The 21,437-nt window shown below is 38.6% G+C and overlaps 3 protein-coding genes across 4 annotated transcripts in view; all 3 read left to right on the top strand.

Annotated features, from left to right (window-relative positions):
* The window catches only part of col4a6 (collagen, type IV, alpha 6), a 158,604-nt gene extending 157,698 nt beyond the window's left edge, over positions 1-906 (top strand). For both annotated transcript variants that reach the window (XM_080051972.1, XM_080051973.1), the window contains one exon: positions 56-906. In XM_080051972.1, coding sequence (XP_079908098.1) covers positions 56-316 — 261 coding nt within the window. In that variant the 3' untranslated portion in view covers positions 317-906. The remainder of the gene's footprint in view (positions 1-55) is intronic.
* Positions 907-4,910: 4,004 nt separating this feature from the next.
* On the top strand, positions 4,911-13,205 carry ankrd46b (ankyrin repeat domain 46b). Its single transcript, XM_080051664.1, has 4 exons — positions 4,911-5,028; positions 7,701-8,043; positions 9,440-9,598; positions 10,521-13,205. The coding sequence occupies exons 2-4, from the start codon at positions 7,733-7,735 to the stop codon at positions 10,735-10,737; spliced, it is 687 nt and encodes a 228-aa protein (XP_079907790.1). The 5' UTR covers positions 4,911-5,028; positions 7,701-7,732; the 3' UTR covers positions 10,738-13,205.
* Positions 13,206-15,794: 2,589 nt separating this feature from the next.
* Positions 15,795-17,027, top strand: LOC307269570 (complement C1q-like protein 2). Its single transcript, XM_080052551.1, has 3 exons — positions 15,795-15,975; positions 16,091-16,207; positions 16,617-17,027. The coding sequence occupies exons 1-3, from the start codon at positions 15,882-15,884 to the stop codon at positions 16,895-16,897; spliced, it is 492 nt and encodes a 163-aa protein (XP_079908677.1). The 5' UTR covers positions 15,795-15,881; the 3' UTR covers positions 16,898-17,027.
* Positions 17,028-21,437: the final 4,410 nt, after the last annotated feature.

Genomic DNA, 21,437 nt, shown 5'->3' with positions numbered 1-21,437 from the left:
TTAAGACAAAATCTAAAAAAAAACTCACACTGTTTTAAACGTCTATTTCTTGCAGCACACAGCGGCAGGCGCAGAGGGCGGCGGTCAGTCGCTGGTTTCGCCCGGTTCCTGTTTGGAAGATTTCCGTGCGACTCCATTCATCGAATGCAACGGCGCAAAGGGCACGTGCCATTTCTTCGCCAACAAATACAGCTTCTGGCTGACCACCGTGGACCCCCGCGAGCAGTTTGCCTTCTCCCCCGGCATGGAGACACTCAAGGGGGGATCGGAACGCACCAAAGTCAGCCGCTGCCAGGTCTGCAGCAAGCTCTTGTAGTAGGAAACGGATGGAGGGATGGATGGAGGGATGGATAGGAAGAAAGAAATAAAGAGTTATTGGAGATGATCTATAAAGAAATCTATACAAACAAGAACATGTGACTGACTGAAAATGAAAATGAGCAACCCCCCCGCCCCCTCCCCACCCCCCTGTCTCCACGCCGACGATCAACTGACGGTGTCATAATACAACAACAACAAAGTCGGCCTACGTTTTTTTTTTTTTTTTAGTTTTTCGATCCACTTTAGGAATGAATGCCTTGTTAAAGCTGTAGTGCGTAACTTATGTCATTAACCCCCCCCCCCCCCCCCAAATGAGGAATTCTGAGTAATTACAACAACACTGTCGGTGCATCTACATGGTCCAGGATTTTTCTTAGCAGTAGAATAAACAACTGAAACATTTCTTGGGATTTTTCTGAGCTCCTGCAACAGTGTCATTGGGGGGGGGGGGGACACCAGTTTGTAAACGCTGCCATACTGAGAAATACAGAGAGAGTTTTGTGGAGCTGATAGGCTTGATCAACTTTGTGTCAACTCATTTGGCGAATGACTTGAATGTGACCGACCATTCATTCATACGAAAAAGTTACGTGCTATAGCTTTAAATAACAAAAAGAAAAGAAAAAGATGAGTTTGGAGGGAGGAGGGGGGGGGGGGGTGAATGGCCAGAGAAGGGCTCAGAGTTTGTTCGCTCTTCTCTTCGATTATCACTGACAAATGGTGCTATTGTGTTATATGTGTATCTGTGTGTTTTTTAATTTTGTCATTTTTTTTTCTCAATATCACTTTTTTTGGGGGAGGGGCAGGGGGGGGCAGAACCATTCTCGGATACCTCGGAGAGTGCCACCTCAAAATGTATACAAAACGCCTTTAAGGTAAAATGATTAAAGATACAATTGGACCAAAGGCGACTTTTTAGCGCAGAAAAGAAACCGATTTTTTTTTTAAAATATCCTTTTTATAATTCCCATGTTTGTTCATTATATGTCCGACAGTCACTGCTTCTAGCGATAATTTTACCGACAATAGAATGCCATATACATATTATCTTATGTAAGTTACAGGTTATTTTCTTAGCTTCCAGCAATGTTTTCTGAAAGGAAATCTTGCTTAATGCGTAATATAAGATGGAAGTAAGTTTGACGAAATGGGAACTTTTTATGAACAAAGTCCATTTGCCAGTGAAGCTAGTACGTGGACCTGAAGTTAAGAACATTTAGCCAAACTTTAAAGTAAGCTTACAACACTATAATTCTTTTTTTTTTTTTTTTTTTTAGTTAATGTGCAAAAACAAAACCGGTGCTGCCATTTAACAATACAGTGCATTTTATCCATGTAGCATATTCCTGTGACCAGTAATTCTTCGCAATATGACTTTACTATAAGGTGCTACAAAACCCTGGCAGTGGACTTGAAAGGCAAAATTTACAAATATATATTTCATAAAACTGCATGCAATAAATAAATAAATAAATAAAGGCTAACCATGCTAAAACCAAAAACCTCTGCATACTGCTAACTCTAGTAATGGAACCTAAATGAGGCCACCCATTCATATATATAGATATATACTGTATATATTGCACTGATGTGAGCTCATGTGGGTCAACACAACGAAAAAGTCAAATTTTAAAGGTGCTATGAGGCTTTTACATATTTCTGAAACTGTCTCATTTTTCCTGTGATGATCATAAATGACATGTACCAGCAAACGAGACCATCAGTGCAAAGAATACTATTTTCATATAGTTTTTCTTAATGCCGTTGTCATGGGTATATATGCTCACCCAGGAACAACAGCTGGCATAGTAAAAGCACTACCGCGTTTGTCCAAAGGGGGTGCAAGAATGAACACAAACTGAAAGTTCCTCGGAGCACCTTTTTAAGGGGCGTATTTCCACCACATCTACACAGTCTCTCTTCCTTATGTTGTGACCAAAACAGTGTTTTTTTTTGTTTGTTTTTTTCAAATCCCGGTAAACTTTTCATTTATATTTCAAACTCAATTCAACTCAACTCAACACACGCTCTTGTTTATTACTGCTGTACATAGTGCTTACTGTATTTCCCCCAAAAGGGAATTATGTCGGAGCAAAACAATTCTATAATGATGTCTTCGCTCTTTTTAGTTTATTTCCAATTTATTTTTCTCCAGTCTGTGTTTATTTTCTCTGTCCTCGGATAAAGATAAAAGAGGACAAAGTTGCTCATGTAACTGCCAAAAACATAATCATTTTATAATTTTTAACGTTATAAAAGCCGATTATGTAGCAACTTGCCGATTACGTTAAACAGTTTCTGACAAATAATGAGAGAGGCTTTTTGCCCATTATGTAGTAAGCTGTTACATAAATGGCTGGTTAGAATAGTAAGGCTAAGTGCCATGGAAGTGTGATACTGTATAGCCAATAAATCAAACTTAAATCTTATTAATGCAATAACGCCTCCAATTGTTACAATTTTAAGGATTTTTTAAAAATCTTGACCAATAATTAACAACTTATTACAATATGGTGCAAAAACTCATTGCGGTAACTGAAAAACTGAAAAATGATTGTCAATTAAAATGTCAACTGTGCAGTCATATTTATGACAAATATATGAACGATTAGGAAGATCACAATTGATAATTTTTTTTACATTTACTTTGTTTGCGAAGTAGATTTTAGCTTTCGATTCAGTTGCAGAAATACGCAAAGAAATCTAGGACCAAAAATGTAACATTGGGTTTGGTTTGAAATGTAAAAATAAAAGTGTGTATTAATAAAAAATGGCTGATTGTTTTATAGTGTTATCCGTGGACAGAGAAAAGCTACTGGGCGACTTGTAACCACTATGACCTCTGAGTCTCTCTTCCCTGATTTTACTACTATGTCACAATGTACTTTGATTATTTTATTTCATTTTTTCTCCGTCAACCGTTGTTGTTGTTGTCTTGTAATCTACTTTGTAATTACTATTAAGTCATCAATACTATCACTATCCCCTGGTTTGTATTTACTGAGATGGGAGGGAATGGGAAGAAAATTATGTGTACATTAAATATTATGAGATATAAAAAAATATAAAAAATTGCCATAGGGGTCTTGTTTTTTTTTTTTTTTTTCAAATATGGAAAATATATTCACCACTGATGATTTAAATGACGCTAGAACCATTTTATTTTTTTTTTAATTGTCTGTTTGGTTTTATAAGCCCACGTTTAAATACCAAGAGAGAGTGGAATGTTTTATACAGTAAGACATACTGTAAGTGCCTGGAGAGACGGAAAAGAAAATGCATTTTTCCTCAAAGAGGATCCGTAACACAAAAAGAATAAAAATGGTAATAACATGTCTGTTACTGTAAAGTGTATTTCTGTGCTCACACACTTTGAAATAAAGTCTGTAAACTAACCGAGTGTTTCAAATGCTAGTTATTTTATACAACAAGAAGTAGTGTCTCAGTAATTTCATGGTATTGTGTGTGTGTGTGTGTGTGTGTGTGTGTGTGTGTGTGTGTGTGTGTGTGTGTGTGTGTGTGTGTGTGTGTGTGTGTGTGTGTGTGTGTGTGTCTGTCTGTCTGTCTGTCTGTCTGTAAACAACACAAAATGGTGTCTGAGTATTTTTCATGGTATAGCTGTTCTTTAATTTGGTTTTTACATGATGCCTGAGACTTGAAAAAAAAACTGAAATGAAAATAAAACTAGCACTAAAATCCAATATAAAAAGTAGTTTTATTTAATAATTGTCAAGTGATAACCCTAATACAACATTTTATTGATTGGGATTCAGCGTGTGTATTATGAGAATTATTCTACTTTTCAATTACACTTAAAATAGCTCAACTTTATTCCACTTTTCACAATAAAAGTTGGAAAATGTAAATACATGTTTTTAGCTTCATTCGATTTTTTGTAAAATTTCAACATCGTTCAACTTTTCAATCCCATTCATATACATACAGCTCTGAAAAAAAATAAGAGACCACTCCAAATGTTCAGTGTCTCTCGTTTTACTATTTATAGGCATACGTTTGAGTAGAATGAACATTTTGGTTTTATTCTATAAACTACTGACAACATTTCTACCAAATTCCCCCCCAAAAAATTGTCATTAAGAGCATTACCATTAAGTAATGTAGAGATAAAGATTGAAGAAAAATCCAGACTGGTCTCTTAATTTTTTCAAGAGCTGTATATATTGATCCTCTAGCTGTCTGGTCTAGCATCAACTTTTCAGCATCAGCATTCACACCTCAAAGCTGGTAATAATAATAATAAAATCATACAAACAAGTCAACAAAGCATATGCAATGAAATCACAAAACAATTACCACCAACACAGTTCAGCAGAATGAGTTCAAGTCAGATTGTAATACAGGTAAAATGCGTATTCTATAAAAAAACATGTTCTATTTTAGTTAATATTTTAATTTGTATAATGCTGAAGAGACCGGTACATTTCAGTGTATTGTACTGTTCCTACTAACCTCCATTTGACAAATAAAAAATAAAACGTGAAACTGTAGGCTACCATAGAATGTATATAAACCGCACCATACTCACTACGACACTGGGGGGCGCCAAACGCTTATTATCCGCCTGAATAGAAAAACCTGAAGAAGAACCGTCGCATAACAACAACAACACTGCTAGCGCTGTTAGCAACGCTAGCTCGAAGAAAAGCGAACTATAACATTTCTCCTTGGGTTGGGACATATAAACAGGTAAATACAGAACACCCGACAGCTTAAAAACCCTCTACAATACTAGTTAAGGTCATGTGAATGATTGTGCAATAGTTAAATTATATATGTGTGTGTTAGCTTTCATGCTAAGATAACTGCTAACGTTCCATTCTGCTTGTACAATCTGTCCATCCAAAAGTTACATATTATGAAATGACAGTTAATGGGTAATAAAGATGGAATAATAAAGATTCGTATTGCTACGGTGCAGCTATGAAGCAATAGCGAAATGCGATGTTTAACAGTATAACGTTAGCTGCAGTGATAGGCCTAAAAAAGGGAAGATTAGATGAAATGCTTTTGTAAGTCGCTCTTTAGCTAAATAAGATGTTATGGAGCTTATGCAGAGTTTGCATCGAATGTGAGTAATGTTACCCTTTGTGTGTCCAGGCGCTAACCAGTACATTAAGTGATGTTTATTGTAACATAGGCTATACAGGTACCAGTGGCATTTTTTCCACGTTTGGTGTGCAAGTGTGGATAATCTGGAGATCTGCCAAATACTTTATTTTACTTCATGATTTCTCAATATTCTTAAAAAGACTATTTAAGAAAAGCATTTTATGACTTAATAACTTTAAAATGAGGCATTTAAAGCTATTAAAATGACATGCAAAAAGACATGCTACGTAGGATTATAGCAACCATTTTTTCTGGTGATGCGATTTAGAAACTCAAAAATATTTGTAGATTTTTTTGTAAAATAACAAATTATCAGATATGGTCAATTATACAGCAGTTGGTTCTGAGCGAGTGATTTGATTGGACGAGAGACCTTCTGAGCGTTCTGAAGGAGTGCTGATATTAGCCAACAACATCACTCTGACTGTTCACCAAACTGTAGACCAACTGTCAAAATCACTCCGCGGCTCACTGATGAGCCGGAGCTTCACTTGTGTGTTATCTGTGTGTGTGTGACTCAGGTTGACTGTGGCGAGTCTCTCCCCTGTGAGAGGGCATCGCTGCCACACACAGACACACAGACAGAGACAGTGTGCGGTAGTCACTCACACTCACGTTACTGAAGACAGCAATAGTGTGTGGAGATAAACTCAGGCTGCTGAATAATACGAGCGCAGCATATTAGCCTAGCCTAGCTTGCCCACCTCATTGTATAACGTTACTTCCCCCGGGCCGAAATACACTCGTAAACTCTGGGAAATGAAGCGTGGGGGTTTGGATTGGGCAGCGGACTTTATTACCAACTAGATTAAGATCCGCCGTTCCGTTTCTTTGGTGATTTTTACGGGACATCGGGCCGCCGTGGTTAATGTGACCAGAGTAAACAAAGCAAGACGAGCTCACTCGCGTAAAGTTGTTGCTTAGCAACGCGCTCCGCTCTGATTGCTGTTGTCGAACTATTTGTGTTGGCGGAAGCAAATACATTCTTAAATGATTAAAGATAACATTTTAAAGTTAACTTGTGAATTTCAGTTGTAAAACTGCTGTATAAAAGCAATAGCACACTCGAGGTCGCATGTTGTCGCTCTATATCAGCACTGCTGTGTTTCTCTTCGGCACTCGGCCTGCGGCCTCGTACCTACGACCGAATCACAGCAGTGCTGATATAGAGCGACAACATGCTCCCTCTCGTGTGCTATTGCTTAATTTGAGACCGTATCGGATACATTTGAGATATTTGAACAAGAAATTATTACTATTTCTGGCTTTTAAGTTGTGTATTTTGAACAACATGGAATAAAACAAAATGGCACACCAAATTGAAAAAAAAAACATATTCAACATTTCAAGGAATTCTTTTTAAGTAATAATAAATATTACACTGGAGTCTGGACCAAAGGAGTCATTCTCAGATGTATTGCCTGGTTAGTGGTTATACTAAAATACATTATTGTAATTCACACAACACGAGACACAGTGATGTATAGTATATACAAGAATAGGATCTACTAGACGACCGCTAGATGGCGCCACGTGACCATTCACCCTTATTAGTGGTCGCAGTGTTTTTCCCTTTGAAGGTTTGTAAAAGTGGCCAGAGCTGATGATGGTATGCGCACGTACCACATTTTTGGTAGAAAAAAATTGACCTGAACTTATCCCCATTTGGAATGAACCTCGTCTGACATTCCGCTTAAGAATACGGCATAGGGTTATTATGCTTTCAAATTGACTGTAGAGGGGGACAACACCTTCTGGGGGGTTTGGGAACATTCCCCTCAGGAAGAAAATGTTTAATGTACCTTTTATGGTTAAATGCATCAGTCTGGGGCCCTTTGAGAGGCTACATCTGATGATGTTGTGCTCTGTAAACAACTGTGTCATATATGTCCTGCCTAGAACTACTTTCTGGAATTATTATGAGACTATGAAACACATGACAGGAAAGCTATTGTAGAAAAACACATGGATGTCAACACGAATATTGATATAAAATAGAATAAACACTGAAATCTAATATAGAGGGGTGTGTCCTGTCAGACCGGTCTAGTTCTAATTTTAGGAATCATTTGGAGACACTTGGTCACATCACTTGTTACATGTAGAGGGAATATTTTAGTATTTTGTAAACTTACTGCAGGCTCTGTAAATCTAAACAAATCGCTCTACCATGAAACTGCATAGTGCACCTTTATATTGAGATTATTTGCGATGTACCCTAACCATTTACTCCTCTTTGGAACACACAGGTAAGCTGGAATTTTCTGACACCCACTCGGACATGTCCTATGTCTTCATCACGGACTCGTCCCAGACCACGGTGCCGCTGCTGCAGGCGTGTATCGACGGGGACCTGCCTCTGGCCAAGAGGCTGCTGGAGACGGGCTGTGACCCAAACATACGAGACAGCCGCGGGCGCACGGGGCTGCACCTAGCCGCCGCCCGGGGCAACGTGGACATATGCCGCCTGCTGCACAAGTTTGGCGCCGACCTGCTCGCCACCGATTACCAAGGCAACACCGCGCTGCACCTGTGTGGACACGTAGACACCATTCAGTTCCTGGTCTCCAACGGACTCAAGATAGACATCTGGTAAGAGAACGGAATGGCATGTTAAAATGATGTGTGTTGGGTTTAAAGGTGCAGTGTGTAATATGACATCATCAAGAAAGTTATACAAAGTTCTAGAATGCAACACTTCCTGGGTAACCCCAACCCTTTCGAATAATAACAGAAGCTACAGTGGCCTTCAAGGACAAGAACAATTCTAAATTTTAAACAATGCACCTGATGACATTCCAACTATGACACTTTCAAGATGGCGGCACTAGGCCTTGGTCCAAAATATGCAGAAATATGGACATATATGAGACCCTTTCTAAGGGAAAAAATAATAATAATAAAAAAAAAATTCAGCTATTATGCACTAAATTAAATGTACTTATGGATATTATAATTACTTTCTACAAAATCTGCTAGGAAATAAAACCCCAAATTCTACACACTGCAGGTTTAAGTTTGAATTAATCCAGGCATTTTGTGAGAAAATATGGGTGGGCCTCTCAAAAATTGCAACGGTTTTTGACTCATGAATATGTAATTAATAACATACTAAAAGTCCTAAGGAATCCATGTGGTGGAAATGTATTTTCTAAGGGTTTTCAAAATCATACCTTTGTACCAATTTTCAGCTTCCTAAAGTACTGTTTTATGGTAGAGGTGATTCTGGAGAAAGTTTGTTGTTTAAACACAGCCTAGGCTCTGTAAAAGACCATGTTGGTGGGCCCCCTTTCATTTGACATTCCAGTTTACAGAGCCTAGGCTGTGTATTAACACTGTGCATTCAGGTTTGTTGTGAAAATCATTGAATCTCTCCTCATGATCTGCTTACCGAGAGAGAGAGAGAGAGAGAGAGAGAGAGAGAGAGAGAGAGAGAGAGAGAGAGAGAGAGAGAGAGAGAGAGAGAGAGAGAGAGAGAGAGAGAGAGAGAGAGAGAGAGAGAGAGAGAGAGAGAGAGAGAGAGAGATTAAATTCCTGTGTGGCAATCCTTTCTTTCCTTTCACTTCTAAAATCATCGCAGTGTCTCAGAACAGCCCTCACTTCATTAGTTATGACACACAGAGAGACGTGTGTTTACACTGAGCAAACACTTACTGTGTTCATAGAATGAATGACACAACTCAGCAGCACTGATATCTGCAATACCTTCCACATTACAACACTCTGGGTCTTTAGAGGTCATTGTATTTCAATGATCTGATATACTGGAAGGAAGCAGTCAGTGTTATTGTGCAATCTGAATATGTTTTATTTTCTAGTAGTATGACCATGACATACAATAGTTCAGTTCAGTTGGGCTGTTTCTCAGACAAAGAAGATTTTTACCACAAGCGTTCTCCAGATTGCTGACACCACCTTTTTTAAATGTTAGTCCTTTGTTTAATCGTGTGTGTGTGTGTGTGTGTGTCTGTCTGTTGTGTTGTACCAGTAACCACAATGGCTCCACTCCGCTGGTTCTGGCGAAGCGTCGCGGTGTGAACAAGGACGCGATCCGTCTGCTGGAGGGTCTAGAGGAGCAGGAGGTCAAAGGCTTCAACAGAGGAACTCACTCCAAGCTGGAGACCATGCAGATGGCTGACAGCGAGAGGTAAGAGTGTCATTGCATCTCACACACACACACACACACACACACACACACACACACACACACACACACACACACACACACGTTTGTTCGCCTGCCATTATGGCTTTCTACAAGTCCACGTTTATGCAGGAGTATAGCTTCATCGCTTTTTACTACAGGGTTCTATTGCACCTACTTACGAGCGTTGTTCACGTCAACCGGGTTACGCATGGCCGTTGGAAGTGGGGGTGTGGGGGTACGGCTGGTTGTTTTATTTTTATCTATAGGCCTTTGTATAAGGATACTTTGTAATTCTAATTTATTATAAATGAAAGTCTTATGTCCAATTGCTCATAATAACCAGTAGGCCTACTTCTGTGTTGGATTACTGAACCTCTTCCCATTTACAGCACCCCCCTAAGAATATAGTTCCCATGTCCCTGGGGTTACGTCCATATTCAGTTTATCTTTCAGCTCTGTGCCGTGACAATGGCTGTGACTGTGCATGCATCTGTGTTTGTTGTGTGTCTGCCATGCTGGCGCTCACACACACACACACACACACACACACACACACACACACACACACACTCAGCGGAACAGACAGATTCTGCAGATTTGCTTTTATCTTCTCCAAATAGTTTGTGTAATTTCATTGAAGTCATTTTCAAAACCCTTTTAAACGGTTATGACTTACTAACCAGTTACACATGTACACACCCCTAATGTCATGTGTAACGGTAATCTCTTTTCCTCTGTGTGTGTGTGTGTGTGTGTGTGTGTGTGTGTCTGTGTGTGTGTGCGTGTTAAGGGTGGGGGTTAGAATTTACACGGAAAACCACAGTAAAGAAACCCAATGGATGAAAAGCTGATCTGCATATCATGTGTAACTTTTATCTCTTTCTTCTGTGTCTGTGTCTTTGCCTGTCTCTGTCTGTCCCAGTGCGATGGAGAGCCACTCCCTGCTGAACCCAAACCTTCAGAGCAGTGAGGGCGTGCTGTCCAGCTTCAGGACCACGTGGCAGGAGTTTGTGGAGGATCTTGGCTTCTGGAGAGTGTTGCTGCTGCTAGTGGTGATCGCCCTCCTGTCCCTGGGCATCGCGTACTACGTCAGCGGGGTGCTGCCTTTCTCCACCAGCCAACTGGAGCTAGTGCACTAAAGAATGGTTAAGAAGGAACAATAGCATGAGTTCAATTCTCAAAGTCTGCTATTTTGGGGCAGTGTATACATGAAATCAAACAACATTTTAATTTTTTTTTGTTTATTGTATTCAGTATTTCTAAGGGCAACATATCCCCTTTTAAAATGAGACCACAGCTATATAAGAAAAAAATATTATGAGTTAGTTCAATTTCAATATACAAAGTCTGCTATTTTGGCTTGTGTTTATACCGAAAACAAACAGAAAAACTAATTATTATTTTTTTTGCGGCGAAGATCTCACTAAAAAAAAATTATTTCTAAAGGCAACATATTCCCCTTTAAAAATGAGAGCTTATGTTTATACGAACAACAACAAAAAAATGTTTGTTTATTTGCAACACAGTTCTCATGAAAAAATTATGAAACGTCATATTTTGTTGTTAGACATACATTATGATTTTTTAACTAAGGGCAACATATCCCCTTTTAAAATGAGAAAAATTCCATAAGAAAAAATAGCATGAGTTGGTCCAATATACAAAGTCTGCTATTTTGGCTTATGTTTATACCGGAAAACAAAATAACCTTTTTTTGTTTATTTGCGTCAAGATCTCACAAAAAAATTATGAAACGTGATATTGTCTGTTAGTTTAAAAATAAATTATGTATTTCTGAAAAGCCGTGATCAAAAAGAGAAGAGTCACTTTCTCAATTTAAGGTGAGAAACTGCAGGTGATGGAAAGTTTAGTTGATGTAAGTGCTTTAGAAGCTAATGAGATAATGTCCGTTAAAGCTGGTTGTATAGGAGAAATATACAGACAGATGCAAACAGACAAGATTTTGTCAAATAAACAACCGAATGTACATTGTAGCCCTTTCATTTTTACTAGTATGAAAGAAGACATGTTATGGAAGCTAAATACACAAAAATCTCAAAATGTCTCAGTGCTTGATAAACAATGTTTTCGCCTGCAGTTTCTCGCCTCAAATAATACTTTAAAATAATCGTGCAAGCTTGACGTTTATGAAATTAACAGTAGGACAAAAGTAGTGTCCTCTTCTGATGTATTAACTCGTACTAAGTGCAACATATTCCCCTTAAAAATGAGACCGGCACAGCTCTGAAAGTACTGAGAAATGATGGCGCTCTTGTTTATTTCAATGCAGTTATAACGGTGGCATTTTCCCCTTGTATTTCCTTTTCTTTCATACTGTCTTCTCTGTTACAAGCTGTACATTGCCAATGCTTTTGTATTTTCTTATTTTCTTATTGTTATTTATCAATTATGTTCTGTATTCAAGTTCCGGCATACTGTATGCTTTGTTCAAACGATGATGCACCCTTTCTCATGTATTCACCTGATGGAAACTACCTGGTTTTGGAATAGGAGGGGGGGGGGGGGAGTGCACTCACACTTGGCCATCATTGTACCGTGCGCAAGTAGTCTGTTTGAACCCTAAAGTCGTGAGTGTGTGAGGTGTTCTTTGGCACCGTGCGGATAGTAAGGAGCCGGCTAGCGCATGTGCATAAACCGAGATCCAGATGTCAATTTATGACACTGTTGTGACACAACCGACATTTTAAAAAATTAGCAATCGAGTGTTGTCAACCGGGATAAGTGTGAGTGCGCCCTCATAGTTCATAAACCCTCATAGTTATCTGCTCACCTGCAGATCTAGAAAAGCACCTTGAATGTTTAACCTTTTAACAGAGGAAACTTGACAACAAAATATTAAGACATTCCCGCCGTGCGTCTTTGTTACATTTGAATCTACCCTGATGTTGAACGCATCAGAGCGCGTAAACTGTGCGATCATGGCAGCAGATTAAAGGTGAAGTAAGTCATTTATTTTTTTTGTTAATTTAAGTGTTAAATCGCTCTTTATTCATACAGTGATCACTTACATAGTGTGCACGTTTCATAAAGCCGATCTCTCAGTCACCCGCTCTGCATGTAATCGGCAAATAAACTTTTCTGGGATCCCGAAAATAATATCCAATCAGAAGAGAGAACGCTACAAACTGGCACCCATCTCACTGCCGGTGCACGCGCAGAGCGACAGATCGGTGAATGTTTATGTGCCTACAATGGCGGAGCAGGTACAAATCCTTCCCAATGTCTGTTTTGATGGTTTTTATCATGTTTTAGCACACTTACTTATCTGAGATGATGCTAGATAACTCGCTGCTTGAAGACCGCAGTGCATTAATGTGGGGACGTAGGGACGAGCGAGGGGACGGCTAACTGCAGTCAGTGACAGGAATTTAGCAAAACTGACCATTCCGCTTACTGAACCTTTAATGACTATACTGTTGTTTTGTTGTATATTCACTTTACCTTAACCTCCTTTGTAAACCATGTAGATTTTATTTGTTGTTGAGGTTTTCTTTTCACCGCTGATTTTTCTGTGTTCAATAACATATTTGAAGTTGATCCTAATTGAATGTGGAATATAAATAAAGTCACGTGTCTGTATGGATGATTCTAGCGACTACCCGTGTGATCATTGCAAATACACAGATAATGTGGTTAAGATGAATATAAGGCAGGCTTTTATTTTCATAGTATTAGGCCTAGGCCATAGGATCTAAAAACATAATCACACATCACGAAAATTACTTTTTTTTAAGGTGAAAAGATATTTTTAATTCCACTTCAAACAGGCCATATAGGCAGGGTGTTTAGGTCACAGTCAGGTGCTGCAATAGCCTGGCTCCGCCCGCCTACCTACTTCTGCTCAATTTTCATTTCACTTCAATGAAGTACGATGGTCTGGTAGCACCAGGCTAGTACTGCAAGTTACTTTACAGGAAATTCCACCTGCACAAGCTCATCACCACAGGACTTAAATTCTGCCTTTGGGAAGTGCCACTATTATTAGTGCAGTATATGTTTGTTATTTATTAAATAACATTGTTCAGGGCTACGAAGATGAGGGGCCTAAATTGAGCCAGTAAAAAAAAAATGAAGACGACGACTGCTTTTGGTAATTCTGTGTCTCCAAATGATTCCATAAAATAGAACTAAATAGCTCACATAGGACACCATTGATTTAGCCTCAGTTTTCTTCTCAAAGTGCACCAGATTGATGAATTTTACTTTAAAAGGTTCAAATTTTTCTTCCGGGGAAGCATTCCCCTGGACCCCCCTAGTAGGTCCAGGGTCCCCGGCCCAGTTTCCCAAATTCCTGTGTTAAAAACTGTTATGTGTGTCTTGTTATTACAAGTCATTAGACAACGGGGTTGTGTCTATGTACAATTAACCTTAAAATCATTTGGTCATCCATCAAAAGATATATTGTGTTATTTGGCTCAGAGATTCCCAATTGCCTGCAGAAAAAGTAGCCTTATGCCTTGTTGTTATGCTGCACAGAAGAACCCTTATTTTGCTCTGAGTACATGCCCCCGAGAATGTCTGTGCACGCCACTGCTGTTTTCCATACTGCAAAATACAATTGGATCTATGGGCATCCAGGTATTTTTTTGGCATACAGCAAATTGCCATGCATGTATTGGGACATCCTAAATCTTTTCCCGGCATACTAAATAGTACGGAAGTATTGGTATTGGAACGTTAACCGTTAAACATATAAAGTTTTAATGATTGTTCATAGTTAATTTGATGAAACAATGTAACAAAGTTGATTACACGAGGTACAAGTTTGTCTGAAAGCGTAAACTTAGTACAAAAACTTCCTCAGTCGTGTGTCACAAATGGAAACAAAAAGAAAAAAGAGGAGCCTTGCGAAATATTCTCAAGCACAAGGTCGAAAGTGACACAGGCAGAGTTTCTCAAACATTGCACATTTTAAGGTTAGAGGTTCTTTTTTTGTCACATACACAGATAGAAAGTGAAAGAAAGACGCAGTGAAATGAAGAAGTCGAACCATTTGTGACCTTTTGGCTGCAGCGTTGAAAAGTCTTTCAGGGGAAACGAGAAGCAATGTCAAAGGACACAAGGGATTTTTAAGGTGCAGAAAACAGCTCCATTGTGCCCTTTTACATTGCTTCTTTGTGGAATAAAAAGTATGAGAAATAGTAATATGTGGTGCATTTCCAGGAAGGCGCATGACTACGTTAAGTTAAAGGCCTACTTCACCGGTTGGAATATGAAGGTGTATTGAACTCGGAGATCCTATGAAGTATAAATGTGCAAAAAAAAATCAAATTGGATCATTTCTCTTTCTGTGACATCACAGAAAGAGAAATGTAGGGTTAGACAGTGAGACCATAAAACACTCTTTCTGCCTTTTCTCAGGCTAGGATGATCCGATTTAAATTTTATTTGCACATTTATACTTCATATGGATCTCCGAGTTCAATACACCTTCATATTCCAACCGGTGAAGTAGGCCTTTAAGTTACTTTATTAGTCAATAGTGACATTGAAATTTGTCTTTCCGCATATCCCCTCTCAAGTTAATACACTTTGCCATAGTACAGCGCCCCTGTAGCAGTTTTGGGGTTAAGTGTCTTGCTCAAGGACACAATGGTAGAGATGGTGGGCAATATTATAATATTCTCATGTTCCATCCTTGGCATTCAGTCTGTGGAAAACAAAGGAAGAATTTGATTGTATAACTGAGAACATGTTTCTTATTGTGCACATGACAATTAACACTTTGAATCTTGAATGTAGATGTAATACCAGCCACTATGGTTTTACAACTAACACCCTCCTGTCTGGTGCCGGGGATCGAACCAGCGACCTTATGGTTACTGGTCGGCCCCTCTTTCTACCCCCCTACCTCTGTCAGTGGTCAGCATTATGTGGATGAGAAGCTGTGAAGACCATGTTTGTTTTTTTTTTGGTTGGGGGGGGGGGCACTTTTAAACAGATAGAGACAGCACATTTAGTTCCTCTTTGGCCGCAGGTTTCAGTTTTTTTCTTACACGAAGTGAAACGTTTGCCTGCGGAACTGGTCACTGCGGTGCCTGCACAACTCACCCACTAATTATTTCAACATGCTTTGTGTAGGCCTACGTGTCAAAAAGTTAACAGGTCATCATCGCTCATCGAATCATATAAAAAGCAACAAGGGGAAATAGGACGACTCAGTGCTGAAGAAACCGAGCCACCTAGAATCAACTTGTCATTTGCCTGTTGGATTTGTGTAGTGCAGTCTGACTTTAGGCTCGGGACAATCTGCTTTTCCAACATGTGCGAGTTCGAGGCCATGAAAGCGAAAGTGGCCGCTTTGGAAACCCGGCTGAATGACAGCGAAAAGCAGATCGCTGAACTGAGGAAAAATGGTAGAGAGAGACTATCTGATACATTTGAAGAGTTGAATGAAACAATTGTTAAACAAAGCAATGTGTGAAGGTGTGTATACAAAAACGATGACAATATTTTTTTGCTCTAAAACAGTGGCGTTCAGTGCAGAGGCCGGACCGAGGGGAGCTATTGGGCCATACGGCAGTGAGACAGACCTCGTCTACCAAAGGGTGATTACAAATATTGGAAATGCCTACAGTGGATCAACAGGTAAGGGCATTGTTTAATTTGGTTATCAATTTGTTTTACACAATGGCTTAAAAAAATCCAGCCACATAACATTTATAAATAAAACTTCTCATCAATCAATGCAGCTAATGTGCAATTAATAAGATGCTATCAGAGCACATTCACTCATGACTCACTTTTTAATTGTTTAAAACAAAACAAAAAAGAAACCTCAACTAATGTGATGGGATCTTTTGGAACAGTCTTCCCCTGAGTCTGAGACCTGCCTTTAACACAAATTGATTTTATTTGTGATTTATTTTGTTGTTGTTGTGTATCTTAGGCCTATTTGTTGTTTTCTCTTGTATTTTTGTACAGCAATTTGGGTCAACTATTGTTGTTTTTTAAATGTCCTATATAAATAAATTTCGGCTTTGACTTGATGTGACAGGTGTCTTCACCGCACCGGTCGCAGGCGTTTATTACTTCACCATCTTCAGTCACGCTGGAGGCAGACCTGGGACGGAGCTTTTCCTTTGCCTGAACGGCACGCGCGTGGTCCAGATACAGGACCACCCGGCCGTCCATGAATCGTCTCACAACGGAGGAAACGCTGTGTTCCTACAGCTGGGGCAGGGGAACAGAGTCAATGTGCGCATGGGGGCGAACTCCCACGTGTACGGCTCCAACTACCACACCACATTCAGCGGGTCATTGGTTGGTCAAATGTAAGGACGGATGCCTTTACTCAAATTAATACCTTTGTTTAGATAAAGAATCAATAACTTTAAAATGTGGTGTTTGGTGTGTTGTGCCCCTCAACAGAGCCTTCAAGGCAGCGTTGGTTAGGGTTAGGGGATAGGACCAGCTTAAAATTTGCTCAAAGTGAGGTGTTGTAAATTGTAATTCAACTGAAAATGAGCCCTCACTGTAAACTGTATTGCTTGATTTCATCAGGTTGATATCTGAATAAAGTTCACTTCATAACAATAAATAAAGTATACTTGTCATTTTTTTTCTGAAATGTAACCAGCTTGTCGAAAGAGATTGAAAAATAAATGTTGATGTTTTTATTAAATCATGCAAAAAAATATATAAAGCTTGAATGATAATACTGATGTTTCACCTTTATTTAAATTTTTCTATGGATTTTTTTTTCTCCAAAGCAATCGAGAAAAACTGTAATAAAATCTGTGTGCCAGTAAGTGTATTGTTTCCTTATTGTTCCTTTACTGACCTGACCTGAAACAGATAACAGACGTCCTTTGTAATAAGATGATAAAACCACGTGTGAAATGAGTTGTTAAAAATGATCAGGTCATCGTTAAACAACATAAAAGCAGCCAGAGGCAGCAAGGTTGGAGAGACTTGAATCAACTTGCGAAGATGAATGTTGCCATTGTTTGGTTTGTATTGCTGTTCTGTGGCTTGACTTGGGCCCAGGATGATGGTAATGCTACTGAAACACATCCTGACATGTATGATCTCCTGAGAGAGGTTGTTGTCCTAAGAGACAAACTAGGAGCTGTGGAAACCAGGCTGATTAACAGTGAAACAAGGCTGGCGGACAGTGAAACCAGGCTATCGGACAGTGAAACCAGGCTAACGGACAGTGAAACCAGGCTGGCGGACAGTGAAACTGAGATTCTGAAACTCAGGAACAAAGGCAAGTTACATTTAAGAACTTTATTTATGATAGAAGGAAGTATTTAGTGTTTTGTGATGGAATATTTGAGGTTCATCATTGAATTGAAACAAAGTAGTCCTCCAAACTAACAACAAAGGATCAGAGTAGTGATAGTAGTGGGTCTCCCGACAGACTCGACGTCATTGTAAAAGAGGGTAACCCTCAATTGATCTTTCGAGAATAAATAAAGGAAAATGAGACAAGTCACAAGGTTGCATTTTCTTATGTGGGCTTTGTAACTACTTTACAAATGAATGTGATTGGAATGTTTTGTTTCACACAGAGAGAACCAAGGTGATATTCAGTGCAGCACTAGGAGGTAGATATCACATTGGACCCTACAACACCAACAAAACTTTGATCTACAGAACAGTGATTACAAACATTGGCGGGGCCTACAATCAATTCACAGGTAATACTCACAGGCAATGTCAATTACATGCTTTCTTTAAGTATTACTGATACTTATGAAAATAATGATTATAAAAGTATGTGTGTGTGTGTTTCTGTGGGTGGGTGTGTACACCCTCTTTTTTTGGAAAACAGACATGGGCTGTTGTAAAAGGTTGTTCACCAGAAATGGTAGCTAGGACCTTCAAGGATCACAACCTGGTCAACTACCTGCTGGAACCTGCCTGCAGCGGGCCGAAATAGAAAATCGGAACCATGGTTTAATGCGAGGGTAAAACTTTTTTTTTCAACTTATAGATATCATCATGAAACTTTGCCAGTTGATTACTGGCATTAAAACAATGATTTTTTGTATTGAAGTTTTCTTCAGAAATGTTTGAATATATATGCAAATTTGGCATCTTTCACAAATTATGCACAAATTTGCACATCTTTAAAAACCAAAAACCTAGATATTGGATAAAGCCAGAGTTAAAATCTTTATTGCATTTTGACATCATATAAGTGTGTTAAGTTTCTACATAACAAACTTCCTCTGTGAGAAATGGTGTGATATTTCTGGTTTGATAGTGGTTAGATTGACATGATTTGATAGTTTTTTTCATTACTCTGGCCCAAAAATCTCAACTTCTAAATCACTTACATCAACTAAACTTTCCATAATCATTCTTAGCACCGTTCTGAATGTTATTAAAGAAGGATTTTTTACACAGCCTTTTTTAATTTTATAAATCAAAAAATACTATGTACAGGTCTTAAAAATGCATTACGGAATGTTTTGAAGAAGAAAATGTCTCATAAATCAGAATCAAAATCCTTCTTTAATAACCTACAGAATAGTGCTAAGAATGATTATGGAAAGTTTAGTTGATGTAAGTGATTTAGAAGTTGAGATTTCTGGGTCAGAGTAATGAAAAAAACTATCAAATCACATTTATTTATACACTATCAAACCAGAATTGTCACACCATTTCTCACAGAGGAAGTTTGGTATGTAGAAACTTAACACACTTCTATAAAGTCAAAATGCAATAAAGATTTCAACTCTTGCTTTGGCTAATATCTAGATTTTTGGTTTTTAAAGATATGCAAATGTGTGCATAATTTGTGAAATATGCTAAATTTGTATATAGCTATATTCAAACATTTTTGAAAAAAACTTCAATACAAAAAAATCATTGTTTTAATGTCAGTAATCAACTGGCAAAGTTTCATGATGATATCCATAAGTTAAAAAATTTAAATTTTACCCTTGCATTAAACCGTGTTTACGATTTTCTATTTTGGCCCTCTGTAGCTTTCCAGCAGGTAGTTGACCAGGTTGTCTACCCAGGTTGTGATCCTTGAAGGTCCTAGATATCATTTCTAGTGAACAACCTTTTACAACAGCCCATGTCCAAAAAATCACTTTGCCCCCTAGGTATTAATTTAGGTACATAAGTAATGAATACCATTCTAAAACACTGTTGAGACTTGAAGGTTCATAGTATGTGCAGGAGTTATGAGTTTTGTGTCATACTTACCGCCAGAAAGTTTCTTATGTTCTAAGGAGTAACAGGACAAGGCCAATGGGTTGTTAAACATGGGTGTGGCCCTTTACCTTAAGTTCATATAAAAGCGCTATATAAATACAATATACTATTATTATTTTACACAAACTAGAATTATAATCTAAAACGAATAAATTGATTATTGATAACTTCCACAATAAAGACCTGCAGTTTTAGGTCGAATCAGATGTTTCATAATATAGTGCAGCGCCGTCAAAGCACTGATGATAAACAACAAAGGTGGCTTCGACACTTAACGATTTGGAAGACGGCACTCAAATCTTTCATTAGCAAGAAAGAAGAATGTTCTGCTGCCGACCGACCACGGCAAAAGTTTAATTTATCAGTTAACCTGCTGTTCGCTTAATGAACGGGGCTTAATGCTCTGATTGGTTGTAGTCTACAACCAATGGTGACAAGGTGATGTATTAACCACTGCACGCAATTGGATAGCACTACAACTTGTAGTGCTATCCAATTGCGTGCAGTGGTATATGAAACACAGGTGTAGGAGCCGCCCATTTATTTGGGAAGGTCTATTGATCGTGGCCAGACCCTATATCGTTCTAGATGTGGGTCTGGATTTCCAGGCTAGTTCACAATCTCTTCAGACAACAATTTTTAATTTCCTCCATTAATGTCAACTGCTTAAGCTTAAACCGTACCAGTCGAAACTTTGGCCCCACCTTCTCATTCAAAGGTTTTTCTGATAATACCCCGTTGTTTCCACAGGTATCTTTGTGGCACCTGTCACAGGTGTGTATTACTTTAACTTCTTCAGTCATGCTGGAGGACAACAACCGTCAAGACTGTCACTTAACAAAAACCACCAGCAGATAGCCATATTCCAGGATCACAAGTCAGAGTCTGACGAAGGTGATAATGGAGGCAATGCAGTGTTCCTACAGCTACAGCGAGGAGACCATGTGTATGTGATCCAGCATGCACATACACATGTGTATGGTGGCAACTACCACACAACTTTCAGTGGTTCCTTGGTCTCTCAAATGTGAGATTTCTTAAGCTATATAAATTACCTTATTCTGAGATCAATACATACGTACATATGTCTATTACAACTGTATTTTCTAATATGATGAAACAGAAATCTGTTGTCTGAAAATGTGATTAGTATTCATCATTCATTGTTTCATTAAGTTCTTCATGCTTCTAACATCATTTTCCATTTGATTACAAAATGATTGAAAAGCAGATACAATGTGAAGTCTGAAGATAGTTGATTGGAGTGTGACAAGTTTTAAGAAGCCGGTGTCATTTTGCAAACAATATGGGATGTTTTTGTCATTCATCTTCTGTTAAGGGCTGTGTGTTCTCTGTTTTGAAAAAGTCTGTTGTGGCAAAGCAATCGAGAAAAACTGTAATAAAATATGTGTGCCAGTAAGTGTATTATTTCCTTATTGTTCCTTCACTGACCTGACCTGAAACAGATAACAGACGTCCTTTGTTATAAGATAATAAAACCACGTGTGAAATTAGTTGTTAAAAATGAACAGGTCATCATTAAACGACATAAAAGCAGACAGAGACAACAGTGTTGGAGCAACCTGAATCAACTCTCAAAGATGAATTATGCCAAGTCAACAACATTATTCAATTTGTCCAA

The sequence above is a fragment of the Ammodytes marinus genome (genome assembly GCF_949987685.1).
Source record: "Ammodytes marinus genome assembly, chromosome: 23".
NCBI classification, from domain to species: domain Eukaryota; kingdom Metazoa; phylum Chordata; class Actinopteri; order Uranoscopiformes; family Ammodytidae; genus Ammodytes; species Ammodytes marinus.
Note: the sequence above shows the minus strand (reverse complement) of the source record. Positions and strands in the feature narration are given on the sequence as shown.